This window comes from Melanostigma gelatinosum (assembly GCF_949748355.1).
Source record: "Melanostigma gelatinosum genome assembly, chromosome: 12".
Classification (NCBI taxonomy): Eukaryota; Metazoa; Chordata; class Actinopteri; order Perciformes; family Zoarcidae; genus Melanostigma; species Melanostigma gelatinosum.
The window spans coordinates 23094083-23109918 of record NC_136645.1 but is presented as its reverse complement, the minus strand read 5'-3'; the positions used below and the strand labels follow the sequence as shown (position 1 = coordinate 23109918).

Below are 15836 nucleotides of genomic sequence, written 5' to 3'. Positions count from 1 at the left end.
CGAGTCAAGAAGTTTTAAGGTAGTGTGTCTGTGTATGTATGTATGTATATGTATATGTATGTATATATATTGATCTATATATGTGTATATATATATATATATATATATATATATATATATAATAGCTATTCAGCCGGTGTTCACAACTTTATCTTCATGTGTAATCGATGCAATTTGAAATATACACCTTGAAAACTGCAAACCTATCTCCTTTTTTTTGTTTGTTAAATTCTCAGCAGCGATAACAATGATATCATACATATTATACATATTCCAAACAAAACAACTTTAAAAACTCAGAAAATATAATTTAAATTAATATTTTTTTGTTGTTGCTTATTTTGGTCAGACACGTATGCAACGCTGATTACCGTAATATGTGTGGTATTTGTTATGAATGTACGTTGGTACATAGAGGGTGATAAGACGCTGTACCTGGAGGGGCTTAGGACCCAGGGGAATGCAGGTGAAGGAAACAGGAAGAGACCGAAGAGACGCCACACAAACAGCTGTTCACCGCTCGCTGCCGGTTCTTGCGTTAAAACTGTCCGCTTAATAATAATAAAAAAACGTAACGCGTTGACTTGCCCAGCACTAATATATATATATACACATACATACAGAGGGGGGGTTTCAAAGTAAAAACTCTCAAAATATAACATAAATGGTTTCACTGTCCATGATTATATTTTGCCACATGCCACCAGTCGTGAGGGTTACACTTTGTCACTTTGTCATGACAAACATACATCACAGAATTCATTCATGACTCGTCAAAAAACAGAAAAAAAGATGTGAAATTACATCATGCTACATTTACAGTACCTTATCCCGTAAATGTTGCTCATGGCAACAGTGAGAGCTTTTATTATATATATACAGCGCTTAAGGGGACGGCTAGCGAACATTAGCGTGTTGTTGTGTCTGGTTTGTGTGTGTGTGTGTGTGGGTGGGTGGACGGTTGTGCGGGGTCCCAGTCTGTTCCAGCCGGGTGAACAGAGTCGAGGGGCCGGCTGAGGAATGTCACGGTGACCCTACACACAGGAGACACAAACAGAAGCCAAAAGGGCCACGGGGGTGGGGTGGGGTGGGACGGGACGGGACGGGACAACAGTGTCCAGGCATAGATGTGTGTGTGTCCATGCGTAACAGTGTGAATTTGTGAGAGAAAGTGCATGTTTGTGTGCATGCATATGTTTGCCCATGCATATCGGTGTGTAAGAAAGGGCTAGAGGGGGCACGGGAGAGGAGTCTGGGAGTGAAAGAAAGAAAGAAAGCCAGAGAGAGAGAGAGTGTGTGTGTGTCAGCGGGGGTCAGCTCTTGCACCCTTTGGCCATTGTCTCCCTCCCTGACCGATATAAAAGCATCATAACCCTTTGAGCTCAGACATATTTAGAAAGCAGATAAAAGCACTTTTTACAAACTAGATACACGTCGGGCACAAAGCCCGGGGTCAAGCGCAACAAATTAACAACCCTCTTTCTGACGGGAGGTGGGGGGTGGGGGGACGGGGGGGCTGACGGGGTAAAGCTAAACCGCCCCTGGAGTCCATAGCAAAATGCCTCCACATTCCCAGCGCTGGGATGTGGCCTGTTCTCTTGCATTCATGTGTAATTGGTCCTCTGGGCAGAGGCTGAGATAAATGCTGACTTACTTTTTTGTGTTTGCATTATGTCCTCTTAACAGAAGACTTGTTTGGAATTCCCTAATTTCAACAAAAGTCAAGACGGCCATTATGGAAGAATTTAAATAATTTGTCACTCAGGGTCACAAGCGCCATCACAGCCAGGTTGCACACATTGAAGTCCCATTCTGTTGAACTGTTGCATTGTTTAGGTAAACTTTTAAATTTGGAAAAATATCGGCCATATTATACCACGAGCAGAACTGTAGTTACACCAGCTCAAAGTGAAATTCATCATGACAGCTACGGCCACGTAAACGCGACAATGAATGGTTTCTCTTTTCCCCCTCTTTAACAGGGTTCCATCTCACGTTGACACAATAAGTTCATTTGTTTGACTAAGTAATCTAATCAAAACAATGTTGATTCAGGCAAAAATGCTCAGCATTTACCAAGCGAGTTGTAACATCATGGTAGAGTAAAAGGTCTAAGGTTTTGTTGGTCACACACATCAAGCACTTAACCAGTTTGCAAATTCTAACCTTTCATATGTTAAATGATTAACCAATCAATTGATGGAAAAATGCCATCATTGGGCCAGATGTGTCATCTCACTTCAATTATGTGCGTCAATAGAGCATTTCCATGTCTGCGCTTTTAAGCCAGACAAGTGTTCAGTCTTATTCAATGTCGATTCTCAAAAAAAACAAGAGAAAACACGAACTTCGCTCACTCCCGAGCATGTGACCACTTTGTAACCGGTACTGACAAACATCATCTTCACTTTATCAACATCACAGAAAATAGGATGGAGTGCCCTCTAGGATGCCCTTTCACTGGAGAAAACGTGACAAAGTGCCGTCTAGGATGTCCTTCCAGTGGTGCCATTTTTAAATGTTGTCACCTCTGTCACAGGTGGCAATGCCTGGGGGTGTTCGATCTGTAACCCTTGCTTGTCTCTGACTATAGCTGTTTAAAATAGAGATAGCGGGTTTGTTGCATTTGGGAATATTGTCATAGCAGCGGCGCTGATCTTTTAGCTGCACCGCTGTATGCAGGGGAGACTCTGGAGCCATAGAACTGCCACTGATTGCGTTTGCAAACGAATATTACTGTATTACACACCCCCACCGAACAATCTAACCACAAACTACTTTTTTTAGCAGCAGCTTAAATTCCTACACACTTGTTGATCAGTACATGTATGGAGGAGGGGCTTCATGTTGTTGGTGTGTGCTGAGCTGGGATCAGTGGATGCTGACAGTCTGGACAGCAGCAGTGTGTTGGTGGTGGTCTTGTGCGGTCAGCGTGTTGATTTGGAGCTAACAATGTTGGTACTGTTGGACTCAACTCCCAGCAGGTGCTCTCACACTTTCTATGCGTCTCTGTGTGTGTTATTGCTGTGTGTTTGCGCGCATGACAGTGTTGTGAACGTCTATAGATGTGTCTCCCTCCCTTCATTTCGGTGATTTTTTGCTTCTGTGTGCGAGGCTGGGTTCCCACTGAGGACTCCCTTAGTTTGTGTGACCCTGCCACACAGGCCCTTAGATAATACAGCCAGCTGATGAGGTTACCCAAACGGCAGCAGAGGCCCAGCATGCTGCTAATGATGAGAGGAGGAGTAAGGGGGGAGGCACACATCGGGACCCTGTTTGGTCAGAGATATGACAGTGTGTGTGCGCGTTTAGGGGGGACACTTGCCCCACATTAGGCGAGTGAGGCTCTGACCTTAGCAGCTATAATATCAGTGCAAGCTCTGACCCCAGATCAGGCCTGGTTGGCCCATCGGCAGGTCGAGAGAGCTTGGGGAGACAAGGGGGGAGTAGTACTTTCATTGTGTGGCCGATGTCCTCTGTCCTGCCTCTGCCAGCGCCACGACCCAGTGAGGGGTGAGTAATGTGAGTAATGGAGAGTAATAGGGTCCAGATAGTGAGTGTGACCGTAACCCTATTGTATCCTGTGTCAGCAGGGTCAGAGGTCCCCCACCGCGCATACTGGTCCCGGCCCCACCCGACCCATTTGGGTCATAAATGAGTTTACCCAACACTAATCACCGAGGAACTGCCGATGGGCTGCACTGCTTAATGGGCCTGACAGCTGCCTGTATGCCGCACTTAGACCCCCCCTCCTGCCACCCCTTCAACCCCCGCAACATATCCCACTTCTCACCACTCCCTTTGGCAGTGTATGTTTTGATGCCAACAGCGTCATGCTTGCTACAGTATGGGCCGCTGCGTAGCCTTTTTACGTCCTTTTAGAGAAGTGATTTGGGAGCCCTGCGGGATGAGCCCTGGCCTGGGACCTTTGTTGCCTCTCGGTTCACCGTCTCGCTCTCTCGCCTTGTTTCCTGTCAGTTCTACTGTCCACCCAAATGCTACGTTAACTGCAGAATAATAGAGCGCTGCAGGGATTATGTATTTTTAAAGGCCAACCAAAGAAGTTAGCATTATACTGGTTCCCTCGACAGAAGGTCAATGGGGTTTTTCTTTTGGAAAAGTAGTCTCATTTAGCCACTAGTTAGCAACCTTTTTTAAGACATGTAAAAGCTTAATGATGTATTTTGTGTCGTAAAACTAAACTTTAATATCTCTTCAGCTTGTGTTAACCACAGACCTTATTTTAGGCATCTTAAAAAAATATACCAACATTCAAAAAAAACATTGACTTTGGGATGAGGGAACCAGATGTGCAAAAATGCTAACTCATAGTTTTAGGACTCATTCCCAGAGCGCTCTCTTGATGCACTATCCATAATTAAATTCACATTTAGTTTCATTAATAGAGGCTTTGCAAGATATAATGTATTTGTATGATTATGATCAAGAAAACTTTCTCTAACTGATTTTTCAATCCTTGCATCTTTCAGTAAAGTAGCTGACATGAATTACAAATTCAATGATTTTATGCAGCTAGTTGATGTCAAGCAGATCTTCCTTTTTAGGCAAAACCTCATCAATTCGGGGTGCCCTGGTGGATTTAAAGTTGACATTTAGTTTGAGATTGAAAACTTTTTCATCGATGAAGAATAAACTCTTACGCCTTATTGATGGTTGGTCGCTAGAATCATTTCTGCTGCTTGTGCAGGCCATGACGAGACCCTTTCCTAGCAGCTGATATAAGTAGGGGTGCAGATAAGGCTGCAATAATGCATGTGCAATACAAATCAGAAATCCTTCACATCAATTCTAAGTCAGGTCCTTTCCATAATGTTGTCAGACAGTTATGATGATAATAATCTGAGCCTGTCGGTGCAAAAACAAGCACCATTAGTTGACATGCATTGATGGTGAGGAGTTGCTTGATATTATTACTTTGCAGCCCGTTTCATGAGCGCGCTCCCTCAATACTGGAGCAATTTAAAAAGTTCGTTAAAAAGTCTAAATAGGCCAGTAAGCGCGGCCCTTAAGCATAAACTGCTTTATGGTCTGTTTTACTCTAAATGGACTGTAATTTGCTAAATGAATCATGCTGTGTTGAAGAAGACTTGAAACGAGCGATTGAGACCTTAAAATCGTGTGTGATGAATCTTACTGGATACCCGGAGCTTTATGACTTCACCAACCGTAGTTATCATGATCTGAACCGAAAACACACTTTCTGGGGGCAGATTTTTCCCATACTCGATATTTCCGGTAAGTTGTTTTTATTAATTTATTCATGTACTTATTGTAACTATTACGTAGCGTACAGTTTTGGCATGCATTTGGCAAATGCCGAACAAACAATGATAATTTAAAAAGAGACAGCATACTGTACAAACGCATGTCTGTTCGGGCAGCAAAAAGACAGTACGGTACGACTGTCCTTCCTGATCAGGGCCTCACAGTGTTTAAATATCACATGTAAAAATAGTGCTTCTTTTTCGTCAGCCAAGATATGTCTGCAGGCCCATCCTCTGGGGAATTAAAAGCACACTGCTGGTGGGAGAAGCTACATTTCACATTCTGATGAGGTCAATTACCATCATCACTGTAAACAAAATGTTTTTTGTATTATCACTACTGTATAGACTTTCTTTTAGGATGATAAAGAGAACGTGGGTGACGATGTGACAGCAGCACTGGTCACATTCTGACAGTGTTCCTGACCTATGGCTCTACCACAGCTGGAGCTAATCGCTTCCTTCCCTTCACTGTGGTTAACAGGCAGGGAGTTAACCTTGGGGTCAGCATAAATGTGGTTTCTGCTTTGAACGTACATACAGTTCACACCCTGAAACAAGAAGCTGTAAAGCTGTCATAATCGTCAGATTTTCATCTTTTCGACGGTCCTTGAACCCATCATGTGTGACTAATGCTTCCGTTAGAAACCGCAATAAATCCTAAAATTGTAAAATTCCATCAAAAACATTTTATTCTTTATTCCTCATCTAAAATTGTGCTAAAATTGTGTGTTAATTTGTTTTAACCAGATCCTGTAAAAATCATTAAATTCTGACCTCAGCGATACTAGGAAGCCATGATTGATTTGGCTGAGACAGTCACTTGACTAAAATTCTGTGAAACTTCAACTTAACTGCTTACTGCTGAACACAGAGCATCGAGGAGAGGTTGTATGTAGAGGTTGTAAAAATGTGAATAGTTTAATATGTAGCACGTGGAGCCTCTTTTCTTTCCCCAAAATTGGTAATACTTGTGGCCAATTTTTGTAAACTAAATGATCAAAGAAATGACGTTACGTTATGCACAACAGACATTTTAGAGTTCTACTTCTAGTCATGTTGTGCCGTTTCCATAGAGGTGCAGGATATTGCAGTGAAAAACAAGGCCACAGAGAGAAAAGTGTGACAGGAGGGAAAATACTCCGAAACCGCTTGGGGTTCAGAGGGTTAATGTGTCCTTGTGTGTGAACTGTTTTAGTAAAGGCAAGGCAAGTTTATTTGTACAGCACATTTCAACAACAAGGTAATTCAAAGTGCTTCACATAAAACCATTAAAAGCATCAAAACATAAGGCAAAAGAAAAGGAGATTTAAAAACAATTAAAGAAACAGTGTAAGAAATAAAATGCAGTAGTAAAATGCAGAAATGCAGGAAATTGATTAATATATGAATTGAATGTGGTTCAATTAAAGGCAGCAGCAAACAGAAAAGTCTTCAATCTTGATTTAAATGAGCTGAGGGTCTCAGCAGACCTGCAGCTTTCTGGGACTTTGTTCCAGATATGTGGAGCAGAAAAACTGAACGCTGCTTCTCCATGTTTAGTTCTGACTCTGGGAACAGAAAGTAGACCGGTCCCAGACGACCTGAGGGGTCGGGATGGTTCATAAGGTAGCAGCAGATCAGAGATGTATTTTGGTCCCAAACCATTCAGTGCTTTGTAAACCAACAGCAGGATTTTAAAGTCAATTCTTTGTTGGACAGGAAGCCAGTGCAAAGACCTCAGAACTGGAGTGATGTGATCCACCCTCCTGGTCTTAGTGAGGACTCGAGCTGCAGCGTTCTGAATCAGCTGCAGCTTTCTGACGGACTTTTTACAGAGACCTGTAAACACACCGTTACAGTAGTCCAGTCTGCTGAAGATAAATGCGTGGACAAGTTTTTCCAAATCCTGTTGAGACATAAGTCCTCTAATCCTTGATATATTCTTCAGGTGATAGTAGGCTGATTTTGTAATTGTCTTGATATGGCTGTTCAGGTTGAGGTCTGAATCCATAACTACACCTAGATTTCTGGCTTGGTTTGTGGGTTTTAACATCAGTGACTGAAGCTGAGCGGTGATTTTCAATTGTTCGTCCTTGGTACCAAAAACAATTACTTCTGTTTTATCTTTGTTTAATTGAAGACAATTCTGGCACATCCAGATGTTGGTTTGTTCAATGCAGTTACCCAGCCCTTGTATGGGATTATAGTCCCCTGGTGACATAGTTATGTAGATTTGGAATAAGTACAGAACCATGTTTGTATTTTAAAATCCAAAGTCTTTGAATTGACGCCCTTAGATTTAGAGCCCTCCTTTGGCTTACCAGAACATAGGGTCTAAATATCGGCCTGGCAGCGTCGTTGATGCTGGCAGCGAGAAGTTACTATGTTCAAGGTTCAGAGGTGTCTGTGTTTAAAGACTGCAGTCAGAGCTGCCCACCCTCCTGCAAGAATTCAACAGATATGTATCTCCGTAGCAATCTCGCTTCTCCATCCGCTTCGTGATTCCAAAGAAATGGAGTTTATTTTTTCACTCTCTGCTTCCGTCTCTTCCATCTACAGCACATGTGTCAAACTCAAGGCCCGCGGGCCGGTTCGGCCCGCCACGTAATTTTATGTGGCCCGCGAATCCGCCAGCAAAAGAATTTAAAAAAAGATTTTTTTTTCTTTCTTTTTTTGGAAAAATTATTAAAAGTTAGACTTGAAAATAAAAGTATCCCCATGGTCGAAATTATGAGATAGAAAGTTGAAATTATGAGATAGGATGTTGTCTGTGTACCGACATTAAAACTATCACAACAGGTGGACAGGAGAGGCAACAGCCCGAAAAGAGGTTTTCCAACAATTGAAAAAGATCGACAAATAATCCCGAAATGTCCACGAAGAGAAAAATTGATGCAGAGGGAAGAAAATGTAATGAAAGATGGGAAAGAGAATACATGTTTGTGCTTCAAGGAGAAAAATGGGTCTGTCTTCTGTGTTATGAGGCGTGTCGGTGATGAAGGATACAATTCACGTCGGCATTTTGACACCAAACACGGAGCTAAATTTAGCCTCCAAGAAAAACATCAAACTGTCCAAGAATTAAAAGGCAGACTGCAATCACAGCAGAATATATTCACACAGCTACAGCCCAGTGCATGCTGAAGGTATGTGAGCAGAGCTCCGACCAGATACAGACTTTTACAAATGTCAGTTTCTGAAGAAACACCATCGCAGACCGAGTTCATGAACTAGCAGCAATCTAACAACACAGCTAGCTAAGAGACGAGCAGGTACTTGTATTGTTAATGAACTGTTGATGAAAGCACAGACAACACGGATACATCATCTATCCATGTTCATCAGACCTGACTCTCAGTGAGCAGCTCTTGGATGTAGCTGCCATGCACAGGACGACGACAGGGAGGAACATTAGTGATGCAGAGAGGTGACACAAACAGCTTTGAACAAAGTTAATGTCATAACTTGTGTTTGATATTTGTCTTTGTTATTTTCTTTCATAGTTTGATCTTTGATAGAGTAATGTGGGTTTCTTAACCCTCAATTAAAATGATTTATGTTATAATAACAGAAATGTGTTTAAATATCATTTTTCATTCATATAACTGCATGTACAATATTTTTACACTTGAATAAACAATAATGAAATGCAGAGAGTTATTTAACAATATGTTAGGGAGAAGTTAGTTATACAGTCTTACAGTTACAACCGGCCCTTTGAGGGCGACCGTGATGCTGATGTGGCCCAGAGTGGAAATGAGTTTGAGACCCTGCTCTAGAGTATTCGTCATCCAGCCAACAGCATTTGTCAGTAACTATCTCCGTGTGTAAAAGGTGGGCCCTCCCCCCTGTCCGTCAACCCTGTAGGAGGTCACTAAGCCCTGAGACTCGGGCCCGGCCCAACAGAAGCCCCCCTACCACCAGCACCCCTGGCCACCACCCCACCCTCTACATAGCTTCTAACACCCCAACACACCCCGTCAGCCCCACTCCCACAGCTCTCCTCCCCTCTCCTTTCACTGCTCCCCCACCTCTCCACATGCGTGGTATTCACCGTGCATACCTAGGCTGCTAATTCCAACCTGCCACTCCAATCAAAGGATCACGACTGTTGTAGTTTTCTTCTCCTTTCTTCTGCTGGGAAACAATGTTTGGTGGATGGAGGCAGGGACTAGTTTGTGTGTGTATGTGTGTGTGTATGTTTTGTGCTGTTTTGTGACGAGCAAGGAGAACCATTCTTTGTGTTAAACCCAAGAGTGGTAGACAAGTCCTACATGGCAGTGTGTGCATGCCACCAGTGAAGTGCACTTTCACAGTAAGAGTTGACAACAGCGACAGATGTGACTAAAAGTGTGGCCCTCCTAATTGATGACATAAAAATCACCATTTCCCTTTTTGTACAACGTTAACTTGATAAATCAAGTCAAACAATGTAGTCAAGACCACTTAAACAGAGACCAAGCCATGACCGAGATCTGAGTTTATCGAGACCGAGATAAGAGCAAGACGTTGACGTGTTAAGACCAATGCGAGTCCCACACTGCATGACACACTTACACTATTGCACAATCACAGGTAAATCAGACAATCCTCTTTGCCAGAGACAAAGACATGACCAAGTATAAATGCAGCCGATTCCGAGACGAGACCTTCAAAAAGTGGTCTTGAGATCGGTCTCGAGACCAAGAGAGATCCTTGAAAGAGATACTTGTAAAAATAAGCATGAATTCAGTCAGCTGAAACTACATACTACTGGGAGGTGAAGCATCCAACCATGTTTGAGCTGGACGTAATTATTATTTTTTTGCACCAAATTATACATTTTTTCATCAAAAAACAAGTGACAAATAAATAAAAAATGGAAATAATGGTTCGTTGCATCAGTTTGAGTTCAGCTGGTATTAAGTGGTTTGTGACTATTCATTCTCTCTCGCTCTCTCTCTCTCTCTCTCTCTCTAGATCCTTTGTAACGGGCACTGCATGCTGCGAGAACTTCTCCCCTCTTCGCGTCTGGGATGTTGAACGGTAAGTCGAGAAGCTGCTCTGACATGCTACAGCATTGTAACTTGCAACACTCCAGATGTTCAATCATCCCACACAAGTCTCCTGCTGAATGATACATGCATCATTGAAAGAATTGTGACTGTGAACCATGGTTGTTGTGAGTTGCACAGCCCAGGCCCTTCAGTAGCATCACCTGAAAGGGTTCCAGGTGGAACCTTGAAAAGGTCCTACCAGAAACCCAAAAGGGTTTTCCTATGGGGACAAGCTGAAGAACCCTTTATTATTTCTAAGAATGATGAATGAATGCTGGTTTGAGGCAGTTCATATGACAGTTCAAAGACCAGCCCACCCTCCTCTTGAAGAATTTATAAAGTCTTTGCTGCTTAGACCCAACATCATTCAACTGATATTGCATCTATATCGATATTATATCTCAATATATATTATTTTTACACAAGTAAGGTGTGATTTTGATCATTGCTCAGATATGTCTTTTTTTTATCAAACAACTTTAATAGGCCAAAATTAATTAGGAAATCAGGTCCGTTCATAAAACAACCAAAGTGTCAATAGCAACTGAGCTATCCTATAAACATTTATCATCTTTGACATTAGTAACGTGCATGCGCACGAGTTGAGATGTTGTAGGTCATTTTATCATGGACATTATACATAGTGTAAATTTAACACAGATTTGTCCAAGTGATTAGTTTGTGAATGTCATCCATCACTCTCTCAGTGAAATCCTGGAAGCAGCAGCCTGACACACAAACAGGTGAGAGCTGATGTCACAGTGAAAGTGTCAGGCTATGCACTTTCTCTCACTGCCTCACCTTGTTGGCTTCCTTGTAGACTAGCCCACCTTCCTCTTCCTCCTCCTAACATTTCTTTTTACGATCGACACTTGAAATGATGAAGGCACTTGCAAATGAAAAGTTAGTACAAAATGTAAACCATACTTTGGTAATTCAATTTTTACCTCGATATTGTTCTTTTTCTAAATGTACCAAAACACTGGCAACGAGGAAGATCTTCGGTGGATAATAATGAGAATAAATATGAAACAAAATTCAAATCATACCCTCTAAAATAAAAATAAATCTGATTTTGAATTGACATTTAATACCATTGCTAAGCTTGTAGACTAGCCCACCCTCCTCTTCCTCCTCTCCCATTCAACCAAACCTTGTCTCAGTAGAGACACGCTCATAATAGTCATCATCATCAACTCCTCTTAGTATATCCTTTTGCACACATACATATGTGTCTTACTACAGTACAGGTGCACTACTGAGTCCAGTGCATTATAGGTTAAACATACTGTGATTATGGAGAAGTTGAACACCTAATTTGCCAGATTAATGTTCCCACACGGCTTCTGTTGATGTGACTTTTTCCAACGTACAATATGACTGCATCAGTGCTTGTACGCGGCGACAGCATGGCCCCTTGAAGCGCTGGTTTCAAAACACCATGGGACGTGCTATTCTTGAGCGAGGAGCAGCTCAAAATGAGGGGGCCTCTGAAAATTCCTGTCTCTGAAAAGCGAGGCTTAAACCTGATACATCCCCTCCAAGGCTGCTGTAATTCCCAGCTTTACCTGGGCCAATTAAAACAGCCCGACGCGACAACACAAAAAAAGCTGCTTCCTGCGCCCAAATGGCCTGGAAATCTGAGGAGGGGAGAAGACAGGAGACACGGGGAGAGGAAAGGAAGGGGCGGGCAGGCAGGTTATGCTGGAGATTGCAGGTGGTGAGGGGCAATTGACATGGTCACAAGGTGTAGCAGATTATGCATATATCCTCCAAAGGTCCAAGTGATTTCTTTCTTTCTTTCACTGAATCTTTACTCTTTACTGTAATGAGCTGTCATTTTTAGATATCCCACGTCATCAATTCGTATGTAATCCACGTGATCGTGAACCATGAAGTATAAACACTGCAAAAGCCCACACATAGCAGGTGGGTTGGAAAGTGGATGAGGATAGGTCAAAACTACGAGCGGTGTTTCACCCAGGCGACCACTGTTCGTGCCCCATGTGGAACAAGAGGTCGACATAGATTTATTTGTATTTCATGATCTGTTCCTAAACCTAACGAAGTAGTTTTGTTGCCTAAACCTAACTACCGGTAAGTAGTTTTGTTGCCTAAACCTAACTACCGGTAAGTAGTTTTGTTGCCTAAACCTAACTACCGGTAAGTAGTTTTGTTGCCTAAACCTAACTACCGGTAAGTAGTTTTGTTGCCTACACCTAACTACCGGTAAGTAGTTTTGTTGCCTACACCTAACTACCGGTAAGTAGTTTTGTTGCCTAAACCTAACTACCGGTAAGTAGTTTTGTTGCCTAAACCTAACTACCGGTAAGTGGTTTTGTTGCCTAAACCTAACTACCGGTAAGTAGTTTTGTTGCCTAAACCTAACTACCGGTAAGTAGTTTTGTTGCCTAAACCTAACTACCGGTAAGTAGTTTTGTTGCCTAAACCTAACTACCGGTAAGTAGTTTTGTTGCCTAAACCTAACTAAGTAGTTTTGTTGCCTTAACCTAACTAAGTTGTTTATTTGAAGACAGAAGTTTATTTTGAAAAGACTGTGTGCATGTAAAACACTGAAATTAACATGTGTTCCTGGCCTTTCTTAGAAAACTGCGTGATGAGGAGCAAGTTAAGATATTATTTGAGGATACTTTGTTTTCTATTAGCAATCAGCTGGAGCTTTTTCTATCTGCAGGTCTGTCAGTAGAGTGGTTCAGAAGGCATTACAAGTCTGGAACAAATGAAAGAATGTCATCTTAGGAGTGGAAATGGAAATAGTAGCTAAAAGAGTTTCCCTCTTGCCTTAGCTTACCTTTAAAAAAAGGTATTGGTCATGAATGGCAGGTAGACACATCCTTATGGTCTTTGCTGCTATCGTCCTTACATACTGTAAGTCCATGGTAAACAAGCACCCTGAGGGTGTCTTACACGGTCATACCAGGCTGCGTGTGGGATGGGTGCAGGGTGAAGGTGATCAGGGTGCATTGTTCATGCTTACGCTTATCGTATATGTCGAAGCATTTAAACTGTGTACACACGCTTTAAAAGTTAGGTTCAAGAATTGCATGTTGTTATGGATTTGGAGAATCAGTTGACCCGTAGCATCTCTGTCAAACCGATTTTCACTCTACAAATGTGTCAGTTGATCCCGTGATAATGACACCATGCTGACACAGATGCACCGAGGCACCCTTGAGCGTCTGTATGAGCCACACCAGACATTCAACTGACTCTAATGTAAACCCATCCACGTCAGTAGTAGAGGGTCAGTTTTAGGGACGTAGTTTAAAGAGAAAAACTGTCCGCTTAAGGAGGAGGTCCAGTTGGGCAGACGACTCAAAAAGCAGACTTTCACCCAGGAGACCGTTGCTTGTGTCCCACATGAAACCAAGTCAAGGTTGACTTATTTTACCTTACTTTTGTTATGTAACTTATGTACTTATCCAGCGTGTATGTAAGGTACAAGCATACTTATTTTAACCCAAACCACAACGTTTTCTAAACCTAACTTAGTCATTTTGTTGTGTGAGTAAACGTAAACGCTAGTCAAACCTGCTGTGCAAGTTTATTTTGAGAAGACACTATGCAAACAATTGCAGACTATCACTCAGGAGAACACTGTTGGTGTCCCATGTGAAACCAAGTACATTTTTGACTCATTTTACTAATTTCTGTTACGTATCTTACGTACTTAACAACCAGTTTCATAAAACATACCTGCTTCATGTAATTAAGGTACTTATTTTAACGCAATGATGTATACTATGATGTTTTCCAAAGCCTAACTAAGTTGTTTTGTTACATAACTAGACCTCAAAAGTAAGTAAACCTACGATGGAAGTTTATTTTGAAAAGCATGCATGAAACCGTCCCTGACACGTCCCAAACAGCCGCTCGAGGGGAATCTGTGGCGGCATAGTTTGAAGCGTAGGGCCAAGCGTTGATATTGGACCGAGAATGTGTTGCTCATTAATGGTCTGTTGCAACAGCCTTCTTTTGGCCATTTTTCGAAATGTTTTCTCAAACTGGAAGTTGATTTAAAATATGATTTTACTGTCAAGAATTTTGTGTATGGAGAATACTCCACAATGTGTCTGTTGTGAGGAAAAATAGCTTGTAGACAAACCGGCTTCAGCCACTGCAGATACCTTCTCCCCTGCCATGACACAGCACTGTCAGACCCTACACACCCACCAGCATTAAACTACACCCTGTGCATTAGCGCAACAGCATGTCCCTTTGATCCGACAGGCACCTGAGCCAAAACACTGTTACACCTGCAGCGCCTAACAACGGCTGGCAAAAACAGCTGCTGCCGCCACCGCTGCTAGATCACAGCAAAGAGGCCGCAAACTTCCAGGAAGGATTCCAGCAGTCACTTCCTGTTTTTGTGTGAAGAGAATTGTGGCGGCAACGTCTCACTGTCAGGTCTCATAATTCTTCCTTTTTGTCAAATCACGTCAAATCATTTTTATTTTACTTTAGACGTGCTGTTTTACAAGTTTCAGTTGGGGCTCGGTGAAGAGCAGAAGTTAAACATGCTGAACGATAAGTAGTTTTTACTCCAAGATTTTGCAATTTGAAAGAGTTTAAAATCCAAGATTTTTTTAACCAACTGTAAAAAGTGAACTGCTAAAAGAAAAACTTAAGTCAGGTTTACCAGTAAGCTTTTTTCAAACAGTTAATTTGAATAAAGAAACCCTGGAGCTCCTCAACAATGAGTAACTTTGATCAGTTTTTCTAAAAAAAACTTAAAATAATCATTTGGATCACAACTACAGTTTTGGTCAGGAAAATTCAGATGTTTTTCGGAAATGATCCACCCGTCAACCATTTTCCCTTTGTTGGCACCGATTGACTAACCGCAGGTTGAAAAAGCTTTGATTTGATTGATTTTAATCGAATTCAACACTTTCTCTTATTCTCTCTGTTGCAATCAATTCTGTCTTTTTTGTTCTTTTTTCATCTCGGCGGCACAAAGAGCTCTTACGATCAGCCGTGTAGGGGGGGCGATCCCACAGAAGTAGCGCCATTGGAGCAGCACCCCGACTTTTTCACAGCGTCTTCGCTCATGGCTAAACACAGAGGGGGTGAAGACAGCATCAAAGAGAAAGGACCCTGACCATCGTTCCCAACTCGAAAAAGTCCCCACTGTTACTTCAGAAAAGGAGCCCTCCTTTTTTTTCCACAATCAAATGGCCAGGCTAGGATTCCTCACATTCCTGACACTGAAAAGAGCGGAGTGAAATGTCGGGGTGGACGCTCTGTTATACAAATTGCAGCAGGCATTGTCTTTGCAGTATGCAAACATTTTTTTAAAAAAGGTGGTCGTTGCTGATGCGCCCCTTCCTTTCCACAAGGAAAGCTCGCCTTCCTGCCGCGGGGAGCTCAGAGGTGCCGGGTAAATTGGATTGACGTGCAGCAGGTTGCTCCCCTCTTGTTTGTTTTAGGGAGTAAAAACCTCAGCGGGGCGTCTTTTCTCTACCTGTCTGACGGCTTTTGACGAGAGGGCCTGTTTTCCCAGTGCGTCCCC

At 42.3% G+C, this 15836-nt stretch overlaps 1 protein-coding gene across 1 annotated transcript in view; it reads left to right on the top strand.

The window, feature by feature from the left end:
* Positions 1-15836, top strand: part of fbxw4 (F-box and WD repeat domain containing 4) — a 62280-nt gene that overhangs the window by 16328 nt on the left and 30116 nt on the right. The window contains exon 6 of the mRNA XM_079279685.1: positions 10227-10292. Coding sequence (XP_079135811.1) covers positions 10227-10292 — 66 coding nt within the window. The remainder of the gene's footprint in view (positions 1-10226; positions 10293-15836) is intronic.